A 26,755-nucleotide genomic window follows, 5' to 3' on the forward strand; every position below is an offset into this window, starting at 1 on the left:
AAAAGGAATTGATGGTAATATGAACTAGTAAGAAAACAGCTAACTAAGAATTAAGAGACAACGTCCAGTCTGGCTCTGCCTGCCTCTATCCCTCCAGCTGCCAACTCGGCTTGCACTTACTGAGCATCTCCTCTGTGCTAAGCACTGTGCAAAGTACTGAGGATGTAAGAGGGAACACGGCAGAGTAACCAGAGGGAAAAGATGTACATCTTCACATCCGTTACCTGAACTAGATCAGTGGATTTAAAATGATGATTTGTGGAGTTATTCTAGGAGCTGTTAACAAGAGAGGTGAGAGGTGAGTCTTTAGGCCCCTCACAGGTACTGCAATCACAACTGGGATTTACGCCCTGGGACTCCGTGGGAGAGCTGACTTAACGAAAGTGTTCTGCCATTAAAAATGTGAAATCCACTGAACTGAAAGATCCTTTCAAGCTCCCTGATCCTAGGTCTTCTAGGAAACCTGTTTTATTATAACAAAACCAAGTTTTCCTTTATCCGAATATGATTGTCTAAAAGTAGATCATACCACTAATTGGACTAATGCCATTCAAATACTCTATTAACCACTTAAAATGTGAGCCAAAAATCACTTTATATATTAGCATACTCAATTAGGGCTGAGCTGCACTCCCACTAAATGATTTTAGGCAACAGAACAGGGAATCTTACACAGCAAATAAGGAGACTGAAAAAAAGAGAAATCCTATATGCACAAATTCTACTAAAACAAAGAGGGAAATAAGATACCTATCTAAATAATGAAGGGCAGTCCACTCACCATTCCATTCAATGACCTTATGATAGCTCAGGAGAGAGCAAAATAGGAAAAACAAATCAGCTAAGTTTTACGTTTCTCTCACGGTGTCCGTATTTTCTAACGTTCAGTGGAAGTCTCGTATCTAAAAGAATCTTGTTTGTACAACATAACACTGAAACACAACCAAACATTTCAGCCACTGAAGAAACAGTGATTTGCTCCATTACTGTGAGAATTAAAGGGCAGGTAACATGACACACTACTTGTGCTGATTTTAGCCTATAACTCATGCTGCAGTTTTCCCTCTGTCTAGAAAAACATAAAAGATCTGTGTGCAAAGAACAAATGGGGTCCTGATAGTGAAGTCTGAGAGAGAGCAAAATGGTTTTCAGGTAACTAGGTGAGGCTCAAAGTACAGAACAAATTCTATTTGTTATTTGAGAAAGTTAACCCAGACTGTGTCCTCTTTACTTCAGGCAAGACTATGGATGTTCACTTGGAATTTACCCTGAATCATTTATCTACACAACTGTTCAAGTATTTAAACAAAGAGGCCATCAGGGTGAGGTGGTTCTAATGTCTTGGTAGCCTAGCCAAACAAACCAAACCCTAAGCCAGAGTCAAAGCACTGGAAACTGAGAATATGAAACTTAACACCAACCAATCACAAACAGCTAATTCAGCTTTCCCAAATAAGGTGACTGCTTAAACTACGGCCAATCAAATCATTTCCTTGCTTTGCTTCAGCATCTTCTCTAGAAAAATCCCTCCCGGAGCTTCTGTTGGTGGAGCGCTCCTAATCACCTTTGGTTTGGTGGTGCCCAATTTGAATCTATGTGTGCTCAAATTAACTCTTGAAAATTTTAATGTGTCTCAGTTTACCTTTTAACATAATAAAATTCTGCTGAAGAAACTGTACATTCTCTGCTTTTCAAAGCTTTAAATTTTAGGTTGCTTTTATTTAAAGACGACAACTGGGGAAGGAATGCTTACAAAGGGTAAAAGAGGCTACCTGGAGCCCACACAGGAGCTACCTACAGGAAAAGAAAACACCTGCTTTGATAGGGATTCTAGAACCAGATTATAATAAAAAATAAGGACTGCCTCTGATTATAGGATTATTTGCCATTTATAGTATTTTATGCTAACAATACAGTATTATAACAAATCATACTTAAATTAATACAGTATTATAGTTAATTTTAGCAAAAAAGGGCTATATAGTTTTATACTGTATTACCTGCATCACTGCCATTGTCTTGAACATAGTACCCTTTTAATCCCAAATTGCACAATTTTCGATCTCTGTGAAGCAAATTAAACAGTCAATATCGAAAAAAATTAAACTATAAATTTAGAGAAAAAACAAGTTCAACGCAGCATAGATTAATTAGTAAGAAAGTTAAGAAACAAAAAAGCAATCTGCTAATATATTTTCTTCATCTGTAATATAGAGGTAATAATACATCTCATGGGGTTGTTATAAAGATTGAGAGTATATGTAAATCATTCAGTATACACCATATGTCAAGCATTTATAATTAAAACTACTAATTATTAAAATTAAGTGGTAGTTTTGGATATTGGGGGAAGAATCTGACCCTCCCTATGATATATAAACAATGAAACGTTCTCTAAGAAGTGAGCACAAAACTGGAAAGACTGTCTTACACATGTATAAAGCCACATGCCGACCCTAGACCATTTGCAAATGGGCCAAATTATTCATTGCCTAGCAGACAAGATGCTCAGAGGCTGAGCAAAAACTATTTTGGGGACTAACATAAAATGAAGTTCTTATTTAAATATCATCAAACTGAAACATAAATCAAGACAAAACAATTCAATGCCAATGACCTTTAAAAACAGTGAATAAACTGTTTCTTACATACATACTTCTAAATGTTTCCTTTATTTTCTAAGATTGGAAACTACCTAACTAAAATAAACCTAACAAAACGCTTAAAAAAAGGTGGGGTGGGGGGAGGGAGGATTTTGCTGTTATTACCTTCCTACCAGTAAATTCAACTCCATCATAACTGCTATAATAAGGCCATCTGCAAGTAATAGCTAATACTACTTTTCTAATGGAACTACAATAAATTCAACAAAAGAAAATTCTTGTGTACTTGATATATTTCATATCCTTCTGTTTGTTTTCTGATACTTTATAAAACAAAGTAGGTGGCGACACCCAGGATAGTGAATGGGGGAGGGGACGAAGTGCAAATGTGATTTGGCAGCATGCCCACTGGCCTCCAAGAACATGGGATACTGGTGGGGCGAGGGAGGGAGTGGCAGCCGCACAGAGGGTATCAATGGCGTGCCTTGAGCACTCAAGGATATGGGACACTAAGGCGTCAGGTGGAGGAGATTGCCCAATATGGTTGCAAGATTGGTTACATGTAGCAAATAAGTAAATGTACTGAGGATAATGATAGCCAAGATTCTCCTACACACACACACATTTATGTATGTATGTAAAATACATATATGTACTGCCTAACTTTGTCTGCTGAGAGGGCACAGAAGCATTGAAATTCCAGGAGCAATGAGCACAATGAGCACCCAGGACTTGGTTTCTAAATACTCTCCACTAAAAGGAAGCAGGGCACCTTGGAGAAATGGCAATTCCAGGTTGGAGCACGGACTGTAAAAGATATACCTGTAGCATCTTTTTGTACCAGAAGGTTAGGAAGAGTTCAAAGAATGCCAGGGACACATCAAAAGGATACAGGAGCCACCTCAAGGGACCCCCAATAGCCAAACTGGAGAAAATATGAACATCAAAATAAATGATGATAGTAACAGAATATAACTCATCAATAAACCAACAACCCACAGTCCATGTTAATATAAAAGGAGTAAACAAATACGGGGGAGAGAAGGGAAGTGCTCCATACAGAATGCTAACCAATAAGTGCAGAAGGAATGATGCAGACAGAAAATTGCTCTTTGGCAACCTCCAGAGGTAGCTGATTCAGGCAGCAACAGGGCACTTGACATTGGAATACCTCCCCACAAAACACTAATTCACACAAAGGGAACCATTCTGAGTTTACAGTAGAGAAATCTGGGAAAAGCAACACGATGAGTTAACGGAGGTCAACATCACTAATGGTGGTATGAGTCTATAGAAAGTGCCTCCAGAAGTGAAGCAGAGCTGAGCAAAGGATCATTTCTGTGGCATTCCTGAAGAGAAGGCTGGCCTGGCTCTTCTCCTGTTGAAACGTCAGACAGACCCAGGTTAAGTAAGGTCATCCTACAGAAGGTAAGGTCTGAACCTTTCAAACTGTTGAGGACATGAAAGGGAGAGAAGAGTGAAAAATTTTTCCAGATTGAAGGAGACTGACAAGACATTAAGTAAATATAACAAGTTCCTACATGGAACCCTAGATCGGAAAGGAAAGAAACCCTGTTGGCAAAGTTGGGAAATTTGAATTTGAGTCCACTAAAGTGGTTATGTAGAACAATATCCTTGTTTGGGGGGAAATATACAATGAAATATTTAGGAGTGATGGGGAATCAGGTCTGCAGCTTGCTCTCAAATGGTTCAGAAGACTCAAGATTGTGATTGTGTGTGTGTGTGTTTATGGAGAGGGAGAGATGCAATAAATGCAGTTAATTGTTAACCGTTGCTGAATCTGGGTGAGGGAAATATGGATGTTCTTTGAACTATTCTTGTAAGTTTGAAATTATTTCCAAATGAATTATTTCAAAAATAATTACATAATTAAAGCCTGTTATTTATAGCACAGGCAGCTTTATAACAAATATCTACCAATCCATCATTTTCTATTCTAGGCTTTGTATATAAGGACACACAAGTTTACATAATTCTAATCATAGTATAGCTATTTTGTATTCTGAGATGTCAATTAACACAAGGCATTTTTCATGTTACTACAGAGCCACTGTAACGATTATTTTTAAGAGGCCCCTAAAATTGTAATTATGTCGTCTTCATACAGATGATGTATAGAAAATTGAATGTGTAGATGAAATAGAATTATTACTCCAATTACAGAGTTCATAAGACAGTATGTTAATGTAATGTCCTCAGAAAGCAAAAATTAATTACAATACAATGTTCTATTTCCCACTTTTGAGAGGAAGTGCACAAGTGACCGTATTTAGTATGAGAATCAACTCAATTACTGAGAAGTTATTTGGAACCTATGCTAACACTCATTTTCTATGCTTTCTGCTACATGGTACTGATTTTTCAGTTTAATAATCTGTTTTAGAATTTTGCCAACAATCAAATCTGTTGTTGTGAGATTTTGAAACAGACTTTTCTCTACCTGGAAAATCAGGGTTACACTTAAAAGCCTCTGAACTTCCAGCATGTCTCCCACTCTGGAGGACTTCTCAACAATTCCAAGATCATATCTCCAGGTTCTTATTGTTCTAAAGGGTTATAATTTGAGCATTAATTGATCTAAAGGAAAAAGCCATTCTTTTTTCTCTACTTATTTTGAACACAGAATGTAGTTTCTGAAAGTGAAGTAGAGCTTCTAAGTTTTAAGAATATACATGAGAGGCCAGCCTGGTGGCATGGTAGTTAAGTTCGCACACTCTGCTTTGGTGGCCTGGGGTTTGTGGGTTTGGATCCTGGGCAAGGGCCTACACATTGATTATCAAGCCATGCTGTGGCGGCATGCCACATACAAAATAGAGGAAGCCTGACATAGATGTTAGCTCAGGGACAATGTTCCTCAAGCAAAAAGAAGAAGATTGGCAACAGATGTTCACTCCGGGCCAATTGTCCTCATCAAAAAAAAAACAAAACTATGAAATTATGTGTAATGAAAAGAGTGTACATTTTAATTCAAAAAGACTAAATTCAATGTAATTGGTGATTTATATGGTAGTTAAATTGTTTTAAATAAAGTCACTCTAATTGAAATTCTGTCACAAATTGTTTCCTAGAGGTATGGTATGAGAATTTTTCTCAACTTTTTATATTTTGTAACTTAGATTCCCTCTCTTTCTTTTCTTTTTTGGAAAGGAGACTTCACGAGGACAGTGCCAAGACTCAAATGGGCTGCAGGCTAAGAATTAAGGATGTAGCCTTGGCTGGCACCATATGCAAGCTGACTCTTTCTTGGCTTGCACATCCAACAATACAGCCAGGTACTCTCTTCTGGTGAGCTCCTCGGCCCCACCCACAGCGCTAGCCTGCACGCCTTTCAGGGTATGGGCCACCCCAATAGGTCAGGCCAAGTCCAGAGGATGGAGCAGAAAGACACTTCTTCGTGGGTGAGAGGTGAAATAGGTGTCCAAAGTTACCACTAGTATATCACAAGGTTCTGGATAATCTGAGGCAGAAAGATTAGCAGCAAGAGAGAATGCTAGCTTCTAAATTTTTATGAAAAGTGTTTCTTACTTAGGGCAACTTTCAACAATCTCCAAGAACATTCATCACCGGAAAGGATGTATTTCTGATGCCTGGTATTCAAAGAATTTTCCATTATACTTGCTAAGTGTTCTCTATAAAGCAATCTTTGAGTTTGATCAGTGTAACTCAATCCACAGAGTATAACGATTCTGGAAGAGTATCTGGACCTGGCACATTGTAAGGACTAAATAAACCCTAACTGCTAAATTGAGTTGTAAAGCTGGAGAAGAGACCTGCACTGTAGTGACCCCACTAAGATACTGCTCCCCTCAGAGCCCTGACGAAGCCGCTCATCATCACATCTTTGAACACAACCATCATCACTACCATGCCTAAGTCATCCTGTTATTGCAGTACCTGACACATGGATGGCTAAAACACATGCTGAATAAATGAGGAATTTTGTGGGAAAAAACAGATGAAATGATTTTGTTGTGCTGTATATGAAATACTAGAGATCACCAACAGACACTGCTACCTGGGTATAATCAGAAGTAAATACAGGCCCTTCAATTTCCAGAATGGTTCCCTATCTCGACTAAAATACACTAAAGTATTTTAATAAGGCTCCAGCTGTCCTAGTGACTTGAGACCACTTACGTACCTCAGTCAGGAAGATTCAATAAAATCTTATGTTCTAGACAAATTAGTGGGATAGTGGAAAGACTATGGAGTCACACAGACCTGGGGTAGAAACCAGGGCTGCCATTTACCTGACTGTGTGATTTTTTTAGGCCATTACTGAAACTCAGTTTTCTACTAGGATAAAGTAAGGATAACAGGACATTCCAGCTCAGAGGGCTGCTAGAATGCTTAAATGGAAAACAACAATAACAACAAAAAACCCCCACACATATATGAAATGTAAAACAATTAGTGCCTGGCACTGAGCAATTCATCAGTCTGGTAGATTTTTAAAAAAAACTTCTGCCAATTCTACTGGATATTTTTTTAGTCCTCATTTTGCTTGATTTAGCAGCTTTGCAATGTACTCCTTCCTTCAACTGTTTGGTGACAGTATACTTGAGCTCGCCTTCTACCTCCTTCTCAGTTAATCCATCTCTCTTCTCTTTTAATCTTTAAAAAATGTTGGAATTCCTGAAGGATGGATCCCATCCCTGTCCCTGTCTTAAATGTTAAATGACTGGCTTCAGTTACTGTCTGTACCAGAATGGCTCAAGTTTTTCAGACCAGCTCAGACTTCTCCAGAGCTCCAAACCAATATATCCAACCATCTATAACATCTACCCTTGGACATCTCATGGTACTCCAAAATCAAAACGTGCAAAATCGATTACCTTCTCACTGCCATTCCAAAATAAAAACCCATGGCTCTCCAGTGATCCCTATCTCAGTGAAAGCCATCAATACAAGCCGGAAAGAGAAAAGAGGGAGTTACCCTTGACCTAGTCTCCTCCTCCTCCTCCTTTCTCTTCCCTTCATTCCCCGACATCTAATCCAATCCTAAACTCAACAATTTCTCTCCTATGTTTCCCCCTTTCTCCATTTCCACTGCCACCAACTCCAATCCAAGCCACCATCATCTGTAGCCTGAAAAATGGTTTTAAGCGGTTCTCCTCCTCCAAACCATCCCCCATGCTGCTGCTGGGGTAGCCTGTCTTCTACAAAGCCCTGCGTGTTTGACGCTGCCTACCTCATCAACCCTGTCTTCTACCTTCCTTTCCCGGTCGTTCTGCTCCAGTTTCACAGGCTTTCTTTTGCTCCCTCAGGCTTTTATAGAGTTCTGCTTCCGGAATGCCTCCTCCCACTCAAACACATCCCAGTATATTTCCACACGCTCTTTAGACTTCTTTCCAAACACTACTTCTTCAAAGTTAACTCTCTGTGATCCGTGGAGAAAGGTTAGGTTTCTGCTGTCCTGGCATCCTGTACTTCTCTCCTATAGCACTTTTAACTATAATTAACCAAATAATTATGTAATTATGTAGTATAATTACATTAATTATGCAATTATGTAGTATAATAATTAATTATGTAGTTGTCTTAATATTGATCTCCTGTGCTAGAACGTAAACTCAAAGGATGTAGGGACAGCTGTGTCTTGTTCCCCAGTGCCTATCAGTACTCAATACAAAAAGCACTCATTGAATGAATATGTGCATGCATGAATACAAAGATAATACTTTTTACCTTACATTTGACACAGTGTTTAATTTCTTTTTGGATTAATTTTCCGATTACTCCACAAAAACACATGACAAATAAGAATTTCTTCAAACTTAAATTCTACAACATTAAACTGTATTAAAAGTCTATCACCTAAAATTCACTTCCACAGGTTGTAACAGTAATACCTAAAGGATTAGGGTAAATATACCTGTTTTACAGAGGGAAAAAAGATTTAAGAAGTTAAACGCACACACCTAATATGAAGAAAACCATTCTTAGCATCCAGTTCTTTAGTCATTTTTTTTTACCTATCTTCCATGCAGGGTAATTTTTTACACAAAACAAAGATTTTCCAAAAATAAAGACAGCTCAAAAACTGATGTAATTATGGTTAAATCTTTTATCTCAGGTAATCAGAAATTCTATTTGTGAGCATTTGCACTTTAACAAATCTTAAGCTTTTAAAAAAAAATGCTAACCAAAACAAGTTACTCATCTTTAAACCTGCACCTTGAGGTGTCACATCCATTAGACATTTCATTTTACATTTCACTTTCCCCCAACTTTTAAAGTCCCCTCAATTTATTATTATAAAATGATATCTATCAGCTACCACAGTTTTTCCTAACAGCTTACAAGGCAGATTTACTCCCTCACTTAACGGCAGTAGGCTACCACGCCGCAGTCTGAAAACGTTTTTTCTCTTTCTTAATCACCACCATGCCCAAGGGTCAAAGACTCCGGTCGTGGTTTCCGGGATCAATTACAACTAGCAAGCATCAACTACATTTCTGGGAAACGATGGTACCAGAAATGAAGAGGAACACGTTTTTACTTACTCCACAAACGCCCTGGAGCAGAGGCAAAGGATTTTATAATCCTCCCCTAGGTCTTCAATGAAGAGAAACATTTCGGCCACGCGGCTCCACTTCTCGCAGCACATCTTCCCACCTCGGAAGAGGCAGCCCTGCGGTCAACGGCGCGGGACCTGCCTCCGCGGGCTCTGCTCGGTTTCTGGAGACCAAAAGAAGCCTCGGCGGCCCGTCCCGGAGCGAGGGGTTAAGAACTGGCCCGGGGCCGCTCGAGACCGCAGCAAGCAGAAGACCGCCGCCGGAAGTGGCTCCGGGAGGCCACGGGAAGGGGCGGGGCGACGGGCGGTGTCACACTCAACTCCTCCCGGGCTGCAGCCGGGGCGCCGTTTGGCTTCTTTCTCATAGGTGGGTCGGGGAAAAGCCGGCCGCTCAAATTTCTCTGCTTCCCGCGGCCGCTGAGCCGCCGAAGACCTCCCGCTGCCGCTCGAGGGTGAGGGCGAGCCGCCTTTGCTCCCTCCCGCCCGAGGTGCGTCGGGGCCCGCCTTTGAACTCCCCGCGGTCCTCCCGCCCGGCGCCCGACCGCCGGTGAGATGCGCGGCGCTGGGAGTGGCCCGGGCCGCGCGTGTTGGGTCCCCGGGGCCGCCCTGGAGTTCCCGGACTCGGCTTCCCGCCGGCCTCGGTGTTCGGCTCTGGCACCAGAGTGGCCGGGAGGGGAGGCCCTGCTGGGTCACAGCGAGCCCATTCACCTCGCCCTGCATCTCCCCTCGCGCGCAAAAACCTCCAGTTCGGCGTGTTTCGTCCCACCTCAGGTCACGGTGGGGCGAGGTGTCTCCGGGCGCCCTGGAGGCCTCTGGGCCTCCCGCTGACCTCCCTGATTCCGAGATCCGAACCGAGCCTGCTGTGTATCGAGCTCAGGGAAATTGTGTGGCGATCACGAGAGTGTAGTGGAGAGGCCGCCTGGGTAGTGGGTGAGAGCGCTCGCGTCCAGACAAGTCGGGCTTGGCATCCTGATTAATGCCCCTTACTACTACCTGATACCCGCGCAACTGACTTAACCTCTCCGAGCCTCATTGTGATTATCTGTAAAATGAGGATGATTAATAGTACTGCTTCCTAGGGCTGCTGAAAGGACTAAATGAAACCATGCTTATCAAACCTTTTATCTGTGCTGTTAATAGTTTGGACGGGTACAGGCTTTGTAGCCGCCGGACTGTCTCGGTCCTTGGGATTTGCAGTTTGTAATACAGGTCTGTGCCCTCAAGCTGCTGATTAATAAGAAAATTGCATGTGCCCACAATCAGGATGTCGAAAACTGGAACTGCACTGCTAGATTTGAAAAAAGTCAGTATTTGGTGCGTGGTGTTCTCTGAGACTTCCCAGGCGGCTTCCTCCGAGGAACAGGTTCGGACTTGAAGGTTGTTGGAGCAGTTAGGGCTTGGCTTGTGCTATTGATGCCGAAATTGCTTTGGTCTTTCTTTAGAGTATGTAAAACCTGAGGTAAAACCCAGACGTTTAAAACAGTCGCTGATGTTTTGCCCGCATTTACAGGTGGGTGGAAATAGAAGCTTAATTTTCATATGAAATGTTTATTCCCGCATCCTTCCTACTGCCTTACTTTGATGTTGGAGAGTTGCTCGTTTTAATGACTCAAGAAGGTAGGGGTGCTACACGGGTACGGATACACCAACATGGCTGTGCAACATTATAGGGATGAGGCTAGGTTAAGAAAATAAGAGTGGAACAGTGATTATCAAACAGTGGAAGATTTTAGCTAAAAGTTGGAGGACATTCTAGGATTAAAAAAAAAAAAGCCTTGAAGGGTAATTCATATCAGAACTAGTGTCTGAAGCTTCAAATCTAAAAGGTGTTGTTTTAAAGCTAATATGATTGGCTTTGCCTGATACCTCAACTAAAATATTAAACTTCAGCTTTACGGATTGTTTGAAGTAGAATGCTTATTCACTGCAACTGAGTACTAAGCACCTGTTAAATCATTATTAAATATGCAAAAAGGAAAAGGGCAAATTGACTTGTATTTCAATGAGTATTTCTTTTAATTCACATTTTCAGGATATCCTCAATGTGGCTCATATACTGAAAGTAAGAAATGGATCTGCTGCCATCTGTGGTAAAAGAACTGGTTTACTGTTAGCGCTGTCCAGTTGCTTCCAATTCCTAGTGCCCTTGTGTACAGCAGAGTGGAACTCTGCCTCACCTTTTGTTCCATCCTCTCATCTTCCAGCAGTACATCAGATGATGCTCCATTGCTATTCATAAAGTTTTCATGGCCAACTTCTTTGGAAGTAGGTGACCAGATCCTTCTTCCTAGTCTGTCTTAGTCTCCTCCACTGAAACCATGTCCACCATGGGTGACCCGGCTGGTATTTGAAATACCAGTGGCATAGCTTTCAGCATCACAGGAACATGTAGCCGCCACAGTATGACAGCTGACAGATGTGTGGTGTGGTTCCCTAACTGGGAAATGAAAGTAGGCCAGGGCAGTGAGAGGGCCAAATCTTAACCGCTAGACCACCAGAGCTAGCGAAAAGTACTGGTAATGGGTGTTCAAAAACAGGTTTATTCCTTTAAAGTTTTCTAGGAAACAAACCAAAAAGTTCTCTGTTCTGATTTATTAGTTTTTGAAATATACTGATTTAAACATCTGTAACGTCAATTGTAGTAAATGTTCTTCACCATCAGTATCAACATGGTGACATTTCAGCCTGTCAACTTTTTCTTACAAGTTACATGAATTTCGGGTGAGAAAATTGAGATACTTTAAATGTGATGCATAGGATTGCATTTTATCATAGATTTTTTTTTATAGGAAATAACCTGGAATTTTGGTAACTAAAATATTCTATCTCCTCCCAAAATCTTTAAACAATTACAGTTTTTATTGGATTAAAATAAAGTGATAAGGAGTCAAGTGCAGCCTGTGGTAAATCAGAGGGGGAGAAGGGCCAGGCATAAGCAGAGGGAAGACGGATATTGCAGTCTTAATATTTTCAGCTTTTCTATCAGACAGAGAGGGAGAGAGAGATCAAAGAAAGTGTAATGAATACCTGAGTAGGAAGTAGCAGAACTGGGTTTTAATTTTGGCTCTTGATTCTTCACTGAATTAATATAGTAACTTTGGGCAAGTCAACTTGGCTTTCTGTTTTTAACTTTTTTCCTTCAAAATTAAGAGGTTGCATTCAGTGAGTTCTAAAGCCATTTTCTCGTATTATCGAAAGTAAGTTAAATTTTATCAAAGCATGTTACTCAAATTCCTCTCATAGTTCTCTAGTGGCAAGTTTTAGGACACTGTCTTGGTCCACATTTTTGTAAAAGATTTGGATCTATAGTTCAGATCTATCTGTATTTAGTTGGCATTTGTTAGGTGCCTGCCATGTGCCAGACACAGTGTTCTAAGTGCTTTATGTGTGTTTTCTCGTATAACTATCGATTTTGTTTGCTGCTGTCTCCCCAGTGTTTAGAATAGTGTTGAGCACAACCTACTTGCTTGATAAATATTTGTTGAGTAAATAAATGCATAACCCAATGATGAAGTCTTCTTGGGCCATCCCCTTTCTTGTACACTGTGTTCTATCCCCTCTGGCCTAGTCAAGGACAGGCCCCAACAGTTCCCTCCTCTCCTGCATTATCCTTCTCTCTCCCGTTGACAACATTATCATTGGTATTAAAAACTGCTGTGTTTTCTCTCATCTTAAAACAAGAGTAAACTTGACCTGCATTTCCCTCTGGATACCCATCTGTTTCTCTATTCGTTTTTGCAGCGGTATTCCTCTGAAGAGTTGTCCATATCTGCTGTTTACAATTCATTTCCTCCCATTGGTTCTTGAACTTCCTCCACCTGACTTTCATCCCCACTGTATCAAAGTAGTTCTTGTCAGGGCTTGCCAACGCCTCTGTGTTGTAAAGTCCGGTGGTCAGTTATCATTCCTCATCTTACTATACCTTTCAGCATCTTTTTAAACAGCTGAGTACTCCTTCCTTCTTGAAACACTTTCTTACTTTGACACACAGAATGCTGCTCCTGGAAGAAGGATGCTGGTTCTTCATTGTCTTCCCAACTTGTAAAATGTTGAGTGCCCCAAGGCTCAGTCCTGGACACTTTTTTATTCTAAATTCACTCCCTAGAGGGGTCTTCTTTAGTTTTATGTTTTTCAGTACTGTCTATATGTCTCCAATTTCCAGATATTTCTCTAACCCTGAACTTCCTGCTAAACTCTGCTTATGTCTAGCTCTCCATTTAACATCTTCACTTAGATGTCCAGTAGAATCTTAACATGTTCAAAACTGAGTTCCTGATCTCCATCCCACCCCAAACCTGTTCTTCCTGCAACTCCGTCTTTTCACAAGCAAGCTAATGATGATGATGATATGGCAATGCTTATTTAGTACTTACATGGTGAAAGGCACTCTTCTTACCTTTTTTAACGTATAATCTTCACAACAGTCTTATTAGGTAGGTACTGTTATTATTCCCATTTACAGATGGAGAAACTGAGGCAGAGGGGTGTTCAGAAACTTGCCAAGGTCACATAGTAAGTGGCAGAGGCCCGCAGGATACAAACCCATGTTACCAAAAAACCAGGTAGTCATCCCAGACCTCTTTCTCACTCACATTCTGCATTCATTCATCAGCAAATCCTGTTGGCTTTATCTTCCACATATATCCAGAAGCTGGCCATCTCTTAGGACCTTCACTCTGCCCCACTTGTCTAAGCCACTTTAATCACTCATCTCCATGATTGCAATGACTTCCTGTTTGCTCTTTCTACAGTATGTTCTCAATACAGTACTCATTTAAAACCCAAGTCAGGCAATCTCACCCTTCTGATGCTTTCTCCATCTCACTTCGATAAAAGCTGGCCTACATAGTTTTAGTTTCTGTGCATAGTTTCTCTCTGCGCATTGCTGACTGCTCTTCCTGTCTTCCTCAGCCTGCCAACCTTGCTGCTCCTCAGACCACACCAAGCGCACATCCTTTGTACTTACTGTGCTTTTAGCCAGGCATTCTCTTCCAAATACCCACGTGGTTTACTTTCTCACTTCCTCCGGTCTCTGCTCAAGTGTACCTTTAGAGAGGTCTTCCCAGACTACGCTATATAACGTAGTGACCCCCTCTCCACTCCTACCCTGTTGCCTTCTATAGAACTCCATATTCGTCTTACCCTGCTGTCTATTTTTCTCCATAGCACCTATCATCATTTTACTGTTATTTTCCCAATTTTACAGATCTGTTATTATCTGCTATTCTCCCAATTTTATATATACTGTTATTATCCTAATTTTACAGATTATCCTGTTATTACCCCAGTTTTACAGATCCCAGCAAACTGAGGCACAGGTGGGTTACTCTGCATGTTTCTCTCAATATCAGGTACCTCAAGTCAATCACAGTGAGTGACCTGAATGATGAAAAATTATGAAACCAAAATATGAGGAGTGGTTGAAAGAATTATGGATTTTGACTGGAAAAGGGGGTTTTGCAGCTCATGATAGCTGTCCTGAATCTTAAGAGGTTATCGAACGGAAGAGGTTCTATGGTACAGAACTCTTCCCCACTAGGAAAAAGTTACAGTGACGTAAGTATAAGGAAGATCTTTTTAGCAGTTTGATGGATGGTTCTGAAGATAGAATGGGACACCGTTTGAGTTTTCTGGAAGGGTTTAAATCAAAATCAAGGGTGACCATTTGTGGAGAAGGTTCTCACACGCAGCACTGCGGCGCTATAAAGGGACTGCCGGATCTCGTGAAGGTTTCCGTGTAACCTCTCTCACTGGAAGTCTTCCCTGTACTGTGTTTATTAAGTATATATATTAAATCAGAATGCAATTGAGGTTAAGAGGTGTAATTCTGTTAGCAATTTGGGTTGGGGGAGGTACTAAAGAAGGTTTTAAAACCATAAGATTTTACAATCCTATTAAAAATGGGAAAGGAGACTAGATTATTGTAGGCAATTGTATTAAGCAGTAAGGGTTTGATATCAAAATGATTGGTTTTTAGGCCTTGGAAAAGCTCCTTTTAACATATTTGAGAGGCTATCATAGATTTTATTTTAACAATATTTAAAAGCTCTTTTTCTGTTGAGATATAATTCACCATAACATTTGCCATTTTAAAATGTACAACTCAGTGGTTTTTAGTATATTCACAAGGTTGTACAACCATCACTACTATGTAATTCTGGAACATTTTCAATATCCCCAAAAGACACCTCTGTTTCCATTAGTGGTTACTTATCGCCCCATCCCCCTGGCTCCTGACAACTACTAATCTTTCTATCTCTATGGATTAGCCTCTTCTGGGTATTTCATATAAATGGAATCATAGAAAATGTGGCCTTTTGTGTCTGACTTTTTTTTTTTTACTTAGTATGTTTTCAAGGTTCATGTGTATTGTAGTGTGAACCAGTACTTCATTCCTTTTTATGGCTGAGTAATATTCTATTGTATGGGTCTAGCACATTTTGAGTTGTTTCCGCTTTTTGGCTATTATGAATAATGCTGCTGTCAACATTCCTATACAAATTTTTGTGTGAATATATTTGGTCCTCTTGAATATATATCTAGGAATAGACTTCCTGGGTCATATGGTAATTGTGTGTTTAGTTTTTTGAGGAACTGCCAAACTGATTTCCACAGTGGCTAGACCATTTTATATTCCCACCAGCAATGTATAAAAGTTCTAAGTTCTCCACATCATCAACACTTATTTTCCATTTTTTGGATTATAGCCGTCCTAGTGGGGAAAGCTCCCATTTTAAAAAGTAATAGGTTTTGGGGCTGGCCCCGTGGCCGAGTGGTTAAGTTCGCGCGCTCCGCTGCAGGCGGCCCAGTGTTTCGTTGGTTCGAATCCTGGGCCCGGACATGGCACTGCTCATCAAACCACGCTGAGGCAGCGTCCCATATGCCACAACTAGAAGGACCCACAACGAAGAATATACAACTATGTACTGGGGGTCTTTGGGGAGAAAAAGGAAAAAATAAAATCTTTAAAAAAAAAAAAAAGTAATAGGTTTTGCTCTTTGGCATTCTAAATGATCAAATACTGGTAAATTATAGTGGTTTGACTCTTTAGAGGGATTAATTAGAATTAATGTAAATAAAGCCCAGGTTGTGAGCTTGGTGTGAACTATCTTCACCTTCTGGTACCATAACCAGCCCAGATGTCTCACAAGTAAATGCTGTTGGTTACAAGGAAATTAGGCTGAATCCTCCATCCCTGGAAGAACGTGTAAAAGTGCATGCCCTGCTAATAAGTCAGTTCGCAGGGTAATCTTGGCATAAAGACAACACGTAATTGCTCTTGTGTATCTGTTTCTCCTTCTCCCGCCATCCCTTTCTTTCATTCAGTCACTTTCTGCCTCACCCACAAAGGATTTGAGATGATTTCCATTAAGTTTATGTGGTATGGAATAATGATAAAATGTCTTTAAGAATAGATTCAGAACCTGAGAAAGCAGGAATGGAAGAAAGAAATCTTATGTAAGAGAACATGATCATGAGGGCTAGTGTGATCATATCATCAAGTATCGTGTTTGACCATCAGCTTATTATCTGGCAAAGTTACTAAAAAGAGACATAGCTGGTTACATCTTAATGCTTTTTCTCTGAAGAAGCAAAGTTTTTTATAGCTATGAATTAAAAAAAGTCTCAGGTGGGGCTTTATATAGTGGAACTAAACAGTGTAAGAGGTGTCCTCACTAAAACATTGGTAGTGTGAGTATAATTTTTAACTGTGATATGCTAGTGTGGGGCTGTATTCATATTTCTCACACATTTGTGAATATCTCCTATTTATTTTATGGAAATTCTAACTCTAGGTATTAACAACAATCTTTTTTTAATCATGTTTTTCTTCCATTTGTATTCTCTTTTCCAGAATTGATACATTGAAGCTTAGAACAAGATATTTGTCTAATTTCTGGTGAGTTAAGTGGCCGGTTTAGAGAGTGACATAATTGTATGGCTGTATTTTCAGTCATTTGAGATTTAAGAGACGTTTTAGTGATTATAAGATAAAAATGATACTGATAAATTTTTATTATTGCATAATGTCAAAAGAGCTTTTCTATAAACCTGCTTATAAAAGACAGTACCCAACAATGAATGTCATCATTTCCTAAAGAAGTGGGTTACTTTTATTCAGTCAGATATTGATGTTTTCTTTTGTGAAGAACAGAGTTATCTCAGCATAACCTAGTTTAAGACACAAACGTTTAATATGACCTACTTAAGATGTAAGTCAGATTATTAAGATCAATCTGAAATTTCGTTCTTCATCAGCTTCATTTTCCTCTCTAAATTACAGCTTGCGAGTTATTTCAAAAGCTGAACTGAACACGCTTCATGAGTGGACAGATGAAACCTTATAATTTTTGCATTTAAACCTGCAACAAAATTAACCATTAACAACCTACTAATTTGTGTATTAAGAAAGGACTCTATATAGTATTTGTGTAGACTGAAACATACAACTTTTCAGCTGTGAAGAGAATAACACTGGATTATTTTCCCCTTCTAGTGACAAAATTAAAGACCTGCCATGACAATGAAGAAAGAGACTGGATTTGTCATTTTCACCTAAAGAAAAATGATAGACAATAATCAAACCTGTGGTGTGGGACAGGATACTATACCCTATATGACTTGTCTGATTCACATACTCGAAGAATGGTTTGGTGTGGAGCAATTAGAGGACTATTTAAATTTTGCAAACTATCTCTTGTGGGTTTTTACACCACTAATACTCTTAATACTTCCTTACTTTACTATCTTTCTTCTCTACCTTACTATTATTTTCTTACACATTTATAAGAGGAAGAATGTATTAAAAGAAGCATATTCTCATAATTTATGGGATGGTGCAAGGAAGACGGTGGCAACTCTGTGGGATGGACATGCAGCAGTTTGGCATGGTAAGGAAGATTACTTTGATCTCTGTATGTTGCTATCCGTGTGTGTGGCACTGAAGCTATATCATCATTCCATTTTATTGATTGAGAAGATCCTGAAAAGCATAATGGGCAGGATATTAACTATTTTCCTGTTATTTATTTGTATGCCTTGTGTATAAATATCTTTCTTAAAGTGTTTTTTTCCAAACACATAAGTTTCCATTAAGCAAAGAACCACACAGCAGTGTAGAGCATTACTGTAAGCTAAAATATAAAAATCTGTATTTAAGATATCTAAGAGTAAGAGACTAATTAAAACTATATAGAAAACTTTTGAAAATGCTTTATGTATCATTTACTTCCATTTTGTTCAAAATAAGTTTGACTTTCCCAGTGTAGAGATTTTTAAAAACTGAAATAATATTTTAATTTAATTTTATTTAATATTATTAAGTAATATTTTAATATAAGTGAATAATATAAATATTAATGTAATATAAATAATGTTAAATTAAATATAATTTGCATACAATAATTTACCCATTTTCTATTTGATTCATTTCAGCAGTCATTATATCTTTCTGAATAAATAAGATAGCAATAAGTTTCTCTCCAGGATATTTGTTCTTTGAGATTGTGATGTTATATGTTTAATGATTGGTTCTTCATTTGGCCATCATGAAAATTGCCCTCTAGTGGCCTATTTTCAAGGACTTGGTGTTTTTCTCTACCAGTGTTTACCTTGTTTGTTGGTCTCTTCTGTTTTTGGACTATATAAAAATATAGAGCATTCAAAAGGCAGGTAACAAAGATGTGCTTTCTGTATCCTGTTGTTGAGCATCAAAGTGGTTTCATAGAAAGACGTGGAAGGAAGCACAGATTTTGATACAGGCTCTTGAGGATATGCATCACTGAAGTACAGGCTGCTGTTAGCAAAGATCACTGATGACATGCTTATCAGGCTAACATGTTGTTATTTTCATACTACATACATACTTACATACTTAGAAATCTCTTTTGAGCATTTACTATGCCATACGCTGTCAAATGCTTAACATGCATTAATTCTTTTAAACCTTGTAACATAATAGATAGATTCTGTGTATTATCTCCCTTTTACAGTTTTCCTGTGAGGAAACTGGAGAACAGAGAGGTTGTTATTTGCCCAAGACATGCTAGGAAACTAGGGAGAAGAGCAAGGATACAGCCTCAGATGTCAGGCTCTAAGGCCTGTGCTGTTGTGCTCTGTGCTGTGTGGTAAGTTTGTGCCAGGTCAGGGATTCAGGGTCATAAGTAGTGGTATTCAGCAGGTTTGCAAACAGGAACCATATTTCTTTGATGTATTGAATTCTTAATATTTACTTATTAATGCTAGTGCTCTTGCCACTCAGTATATCTCTCATCCCCTCTCATGGTTGTTTTACGTGAGGCAAGATGATGCTTCAGCATTCCATGTGTGTATGTCTGCAAAGACTGCATCTGTGTAGACTGCTGTTGTTCATTGTCTTTAAAACACTGATGGAAAAATTCAGTGGCATCGTTTGTAATACAGCCCCCTCCCATATATACACCCCCTATATTTCAGGATAATATATATTTGAAGAATTTGGATTTATTTATATTTCAGGAGCATGATTAATTTGGAATAATTCAAGCACTAAACTTATTTTGTAGCAGAATATATAAGGTTTATTTGTTTATTTTTCCGAGGTATTTTTAAATGTACATTATGGCTCAGAAGCAGTCAAATATATAATTCTTAACCTGTTTTAATGTTTTATTATTGATAACATTATATTTTATTAGGAGAAGTGATACTTTAAAAAATGATTTTCTTTACCCTGTTCTTTGGTAACATATATAAAAGGCTTTTGTGTGCATATTTGGACTTTGTATTGGTGTCAAATCAGTTTTAATTCATGGTTTTTAAAGACTCTTCAAAGGAATTTTTTAACTAATAAAATTTTCATTGTAAAAAAATGGCAAATATAAAAAAATATAAAGAAGAAAATAATAGTGACCTAAAATTTATCATGCAATTGAGTTCTGTTAAAATTGTGGTGTGATTATCATTTTTTGTATTTGTGACAAATTAGTCTTTTCTCTACTACTAAAGCCTTCTTAGTGACTTCTAATGACTACATGGGACTCTGCAAATCCTGTAACTAATTTAGTCAGTTACCTACTGAATCATCATTTATTTGTAATTTGTTTACTGTATCTTTGTACAAGAATCTATCCAATGTTTTCTGTTTTGAAGTTAAATTTTATTCTCATACTGTACATAATGTAAGCGCTCTGTTATTTTTCAAAAAATTCTCTGATTCTTATGGGCACCATAATGCCTATACTACATTAAGAGTTAATTTGATGTTTCTTAAATACCTATATTTCAAGGTAATTTGCTTGGTGATAGGTCAAGGAAGTCCCCAGTCTCAAGTTGCTGACAGCCTTTAAGCTATAAAAATTTTGACTTATATTTCAAAAAACATGTTTGGAAAAAATGAATGGTGGACTCTTAATATTTAGTGATTTCCCGTGAAAAGTAATATGATGAAGAGTCCTCAATTAGATATGGAGATGTTTTTGAGAAAATTAACAACTATATATTTTAGCACAACTGTAAAGGTAATGAAGACCATAGCTTTCACTTCAGGGAAATAAGGAATATTTTATCTTTGGGGCTTTGAGTTTGTTTTATCTTGTGTTTTTGTATGTATTGTTGTGGTTTTGTTTTTTGTTTTACAAAGGAATTTACTTCATTTTCTGAAAGTGATGTTTATGCTTACCTAACACTAACATAACTGATTCGGTTCATTGTTAATGCAAAATTTTGGAAGAATGCAGTGATTTGATTAAGTAGTCTGATCATATGTTTTACTATTTATATTAGTTACTGATTTAAAAAAAATAGAACCTAATAGCACAAACTCAACTTTCTTTTACTTCATATTATTTTTTTAAGAAATGGACACACTTTATTCACTGAAAGCTTCCTATAAATTAAACCATATGTATCAAAGTTTTTTATGGGGAAATTAAAGTGGAGTATCAAGAGAACATCCCTCTCTACGTCAGTTGGGTGAGAGTTTCCTTTCACCTCTTCTGTCTTTCATGCTGTGAAGGACTTCTCAAAACCAGGCGCTCCCAAGACCTGTCTGGGTGACTTTGGACAAGTTACCTAACTTCCTTCCCCCTTTTCTCTTTCTTCTCTTCCTCCTACCCGCTTCTTCCTCTTCCTTCTCCTCCCTTCCTTTTGCAACAATTATCATTTTCTAAAACTTCATTTTGAAAAAAATTTAGAATTACAGAAAAGTTGCAAAAATATACAGAGAATTCCTGTCTATTTTTCACTCAGCTTCCCCTGATGTTAGCATCTTATATAACCAATTGAACAATTGTCAAATTAAAAATGGTACAATATTATTAGCCAAACTACAGATCTTATTCAAATCTTACCGGTTTTCCCACCAGTGTCCTTTTTCCAGGATCCCATACTGTGTTTAATTGTCATGTCTACTCCAATCGATGACAGTTACTTAGTTTTGGGGTTTTTTTGTCTTTCATGACCTTCACGTTTTTGAACAGTACTGCTCAGTTATTTTGTACACTGTCTCTCAGTTTAGATCTGCTGTTTTTCCATAATTGGATTAAATTACATATTTTTGACAAGAATACCACAAAAATGATGATGTGTTCTTCTCAGTGCATCATCTCAGAGGTTCATGATGTTGATATGTCTTATTACTGGTGATGCTAACTTGATCACTTGGTTAAGGAGGTGTCTGCCAGGTTTCTCCACCATAAAGTTGCTATCCTTTACCTTGTAATTGCTATGTATCTTGGGGGAGCTACTTTAAAACTAGGTAAATAATCCTTCTCAAAGATGATTAACTTTTCTGAACTTCATTTTCCTCTTCTGTAAAATGGGTTGTAAAAATTCAATGAAATTTGGTGTAAAGTATTTAGCATAATTTCTATTACATACCAAATGTTCAATAAATGTTAGCTATCATAATTATCAAGCATTTTTCTCCAGTAATTTGGAAGGCACTAAAATACATCACCTGCCTCTCAATCATTATTCATATGTTCAAAATCACTAGTATTTTCAAGATACAGTTTTAGGCTATCAAAGTTTTGACTATTATTCCTGGTAGGAAATGTAGTTTGCCACCTAATATGCACACACATGTAGGTACTGTTTCATGAAAAGTGGATATACTTCCTGCGTGTGATCTGTTCTATTTCCTATTCTACTCTTTTTTATTTAAAAAGAAAATCCTGGTTATAACTTACTAAAGTGATTTCACAGCTCACTAATTAGATTATAATGAGCATTTGAAAAATCACAGATGTAGGTTAGTGTGGACTTCCTTGTAGTAGGAGGTGTGATATGCGGCAAAAGCATACGCTTTGGAGTTAGACAGTGGGCTTGCATCCTGGCCCTGCCACTGTGACCTTGAGTAAGTTATATGGGCTTTTCTCACTTAGGTTTCCTCATCTGTGGAGGCTTTTTGTGAGGGCTAAATTAAATAATTATTATGGATCCAGTACAGTCCCTGGCATGTAAATGCTGAGTGAATGTTCATTCTTTTTTCTACAGGACAAAAATAAAAGCACTGTTCACAGAGGAGGTAACTTTTGAACAAAGCTTTGACAAATGAGTAAGAAAAAAATTGAGTAAATATTTCCCACTACTGTATTTAAAAACTAAATGACAGTTTTGCAGGAAAACAGAAATGATCAAAATTGGTTTAAGTAGAAGAGAGAAATAGAATAGACCAATAATCATAAAATAAATTGGAACAGTTGTCAAAGTCTATCTCCTCCTCCCTTCACAAAGGGCCAAGAGCTTTATGACAAATTATACCATATTTTTAAGGAACAAATAATGCCCATCAAACTGTTTCAGAGTGTAGAAAAAAGTGTGGAGCTACACAGTTTATTTTGCAAGGCTAACATAACTTTGCCGTCAAAACTAAGGAGATTTGCAGGTCAGTCTCATAGAAAATAATTTTACGAAGTTCAATACTTCTGATAAAAAATCTTACCAAGTGAGGACTTAAAAGTACTACTTTAACTAATAAATGGAATGTTCCAGAAATCTTCAGCAAACATGATCTGTAATGGAGAAGTGGAGAAATATTAAAGCAATTCCAGTAAGTAGGAAACGACGAGAGTGCTCTCACCTGTTTAACATTGTCCTGGAGGTATAATATAATTATAGAAATAAGAAGAAAGATTAGAAAAGAAGAGACAACTGAAAGAACCAAGTGAAGCAACTAACAAACCTACCAGTACTAATAAGATTGGTTAGCAAGGGAAATGAGTATAAGATCAGCATAAAATTAGTAACTGTTCATATGCCATATCCGAAAGATGACACAGAAAAACAAAAGCTACTGAAAAAGACATAGCTAAAACAGATGTCAAAAGATGGGGCAGGTCAGAACAAGTTATTTACAACATCTTAGAGAATAATAAATTAAGAAGAAAAAAATGTAACTTAAAAATAGCCTAAGTGTGTGATTAGGAAACATAAATGGCTGATAATTATAACATACATAAGCACACTAGTAATCAGGAAAACACAAATTGAGACCACACTGAGATATCATTTTTATCCAAAGATTGGCAAAAATTAAAAAGCTTGATAACGTTAAATGACGAGAATGTGGAAAAATGGGAACTCTCATTCAATGCATGTGAGAAAGTAATGTAGTACAGCCAGTCAGGAGGATGGTTTGGTAGAATCTATTGTAATTTAAAATGGGCATGTCATAGACCAACAGCTGCCCTTCTTCGTATCTGTTCTATTGGTATACTCACATGTTTAGTGCACAAGGATGCGTATAAAGGGATATTCAATGCAGTGATGTTTGTAAAAACTTGGAAACAATCCACTTGTCCTTGAATAGGGAAATGGCTAAATGAACTGTGATAGGAATTTTTTATAGAATACTTTGTAGCCTTTAAAAAGAATATGATCACTATATGTGCCTGTCCAGGGTAGATCTCCAGGATACGTTGTTGAATGGAGAAACTATAACTATAGTCATAGTGGGGTACCATTTATGTTTTTTTTTTTTAAGAGACACCAAATTGGATATTGAAAGAGGTGAATTTATTTTTTTTAAAGATTGGCACCTGAGCTAGTAACTGTTGCCAATCTTCTTTTTTTTCCTTCTCCCCAGTACATAGTAGTATATATTCTATACATATGAGTGAGTGCCTCTGGTTGTGCTATATGGGCCTCTGCCTCAGCATGGCCTGATGAGCAGTGCCATGTCCGAGGCTGGCATCCCAACCACTGAAATCCCGGCTGCCAAAGCAGAGCACAGGAACTTAACCACGCGGCCACGGGGCCGGTCCCAGGATACCATTTATGTTAAACATACATCAGTGTCAGTAAATAAAATGCAGGGTGTCTTCAGGACTAGAAGATGGATCATTCGCGGGTGAGAAGTATGCTGCATGATGAACCTGGAAAGGCAGACTGAAGCTAGGTTTGGAGGAATCTTGGATGCTGTGCTCAGGACTTTGGGCTTTGTTTTGTAGGTAGTTTAGTTCTACGTGCTTTCCTGAGGAAGGCCCGAAAGGATGGCATTGCTAATTTACCGTGGTGTGAAGGCACATAGGCTTAAAGGTGGATTTTTGATGACAAAGTTAGAAGGGATCTACCTCTTGGAAGATTATCGTTATCTAAATTCATGATACTGATGTCTAAAGCAGTAGGCAGTTAACTCATTTACATAATGAATAATTGCTATGGAGATGAGCTCCATGTGACCTTCAAATCCCCTCTCTGTGGGCTAAGCTGCATGGGAAGCCAAAAAGTCAGGACAGTGCTTAGTGAGCATGGGGTCAGAACATGGGAGATAAATAAATTCATATTTAATGGCATCAAATAAGAGCCATTTTTATCACAGAATAGGAATTCTCTTATTAATGAGGCCAAGACTACCACTCAAAACCTGTATTTTGAGGCTTCCCTTCTCAGGACAGTGGTTGCACGGACAGTGACAATAATTGCCTTTGGGCTTGCTTTTTCTGAGCTGCTATTGCTCATCAGATCCCCTTAGCGTTGGTATGCTATAGTCAGGAAATGATGGGGCTCGACTTTGAAACTAAGATTGGGAAGATGGATAGATTTAACAGAGTTTGGGAGGTAAAATGCACAGAACTTGGTGACCAGGTGGATAGAGCCTACAGGAGGAAGAGTTAAAGTGCGCTAAGATGTCTACTACTGCTAGACAGGGAAACATGGGACAGGAAGTGCTGTGTTTGGGGGCAGTCACATGAACAGGAGCACAAAGGTGGGAAGGTATATTCAAGGAGCCACTGTTAGTCTGTGTGATACATGAAGGAATCTGACTAGTATCACTTGATAGGCAGTTGATCTAAAGGGGCTTCAAAATGTTGGACTGGAGTGATAATCCACTGATGCTTTCTGAGCAAGGAGTGGCATGATCACGTCTACTCCAAGAGTGACACAGTTAAATAATATTTGAACATAATGGTTGCTGGTACTGTGGTAGCTATAGTCGTCAATAATTGAATTGATTAATTACTGAATTTTTCTGCTTTCAATCAGGTAAGTTGGTTTAATATAAGTAGTTCAATTATTTCTTAATTCTTTTTGTTTTAATATTCTGGAAAGTGAGAGAGAACCTCAGGAATATTCTGTATGGAGTCCCTCAAAGAAATATTCTTTATTTCTCAGAAAATTTATCTGATGGGACAATTGATCCTGTTGGTAACTTCAGACAACCTCAGTGATTGTTCTGTAGAGCTTAAAGTAAATTGAATTACTTGAATTAGAATTAGGTAATTGGAAAGAAATGTTCAAAGCATAGAAACATACAAAGTCTTGAAATATCATTAAATTTAATTTTTAAAAACATTCTCTTGAGTCAATTTAAAATATTGCCAAGTAGTTTATTCCTTCAATACTAGAATCACAGTTATCACACGTAATTTAATTTGTTTGGTGAAGACATTGTAAACTACATTAAAAATGAATTTTCTGCTCTAAAATATACACTGAAGCTATTTAAATGCTTGTTTCTTAGTAAATCAACAGGGATAAACTTAAGGCAAGCAACAGACTGCTAGCTTCAGATTTCTGTCTTCTGGACTTTCCTTTCCTCTTGTGCTTGTGAGCGGCAGGCCTTCCTGGGACAGATGTTGTATGTGGGGCGATGTGGCAGCAGGAACTTCCTTTCCTTTTCCGCTAGAGCCATTCGAGCTTTCCTTCGTTTTTACCCTTCCTTTTTCTTTGAGCTTAATTCTGCCCTTGGCCTCTGAACACCTGTGTTTTTTTTGCCAGGACCAGGTGAGGCCATGGTCTGTGATGGCATACCTGACAGTGGTGAGATGGGAAGGAAAAGCGGGTCTTATGACTAGAGCCGTGATCACATTCCATCTGCTCCTCATAGTATGAGTTCCCAACACCTGTGATAAAATACCCAGGGTATTTTCCTCTGAAGCTTAGGTGGATCTTACATAAATCTTTTATATTCCCCACAATCCACCAACAGCACAGGATTGCTGTGAAAATGTGTTGTTGGTGGGTAGCAGTGTGAAGGACTGTAGGCAGGTTAATCTCTTTAGCTGGTGGAGGAGAAGAAAGGGATGGCCAGGAAGCCAGCCTTGAACTGGGGTTAAGTTAGCAGGCAGCCTGGGAGGGTTTTCTGCGCCTCTCCCGATGTCAGGTTTTGCTTTTACAAGAGAAGCTTCCA

At 38.4% G+C, this 26,755-nt stretch overlaps 2 protein-coding genes across 10 annotated transcripts in view; one reads left to right on the forward strand and one right to left on the reverse strand.

Moving 5' to 3' along the window:
• The window catches only part of TGS1 (trimethylguanosine synthase 1), a 49,135-nt gene extending 39,509 nt beyond the window's left edge, over positions 1–9,626 (reverse strand). For 3 of the 5 annotated variants that reach the window (XR_001377448.3, XM_005613126.4, XM_014728005.3), the window contains exons 1-2: positions 9,131–9,626; positions 2,001–2,065 (exon numbers count right to left, since the gene is read on the reverse strand). Coding sequence is in view for 3 of the 5 variants with exons in the window: in XM_005613126.4 (XP_005613183.3) it covers positions 2,001–2,065; positions 9,131–9,234 (169 nt within the window). In the remaining 2 variants the exon portion in view is untranslated. Of the gene's footprint in view, positions 1–2,000; positions 2,066–7,815; positions 8,077–9,130 lie in introns of those variants that run through there. The other 2 variants (XM_023648592.2, XM_023648594.2) reach the window with 2 other exon arrangements.
• Positions 9,481–26,755, forward strand: part of TMEM68 (transmembrane protein 68) — a 39,581-nt gene continuing 22,306 nt past the window's right edge. Inside the window, exon 1 of one of the 5 annotated variants that reach the window (XM_070221367.1) lies at positions 9,481–9,688. Coding sequence is in view for 1 of the 5 variants with exons in the window: in NM_001309262.1 (NP_001296191.1) it covers positions 17,708–18,032 (325 nt within the window). In the remaining 4 variants the exon portion in view is untranslated. 5 annotated transcript variants of the gene reach the window in all.

The sequence above is a fragment of the Equus caballus genome, chromosome 9, assembly GCF_041296265.1.
Source record: "Equus caballus isolate H_3958 breed thoroughbred chromosome 9, TB-T2T, whole genome shotgun sequence".
Classification (NCBI taxonomy): Eukaryota; Metazoa; Chordata; class Mammalia; order Perissodactyla; family Equidae; genus Equus; species Equus caballus.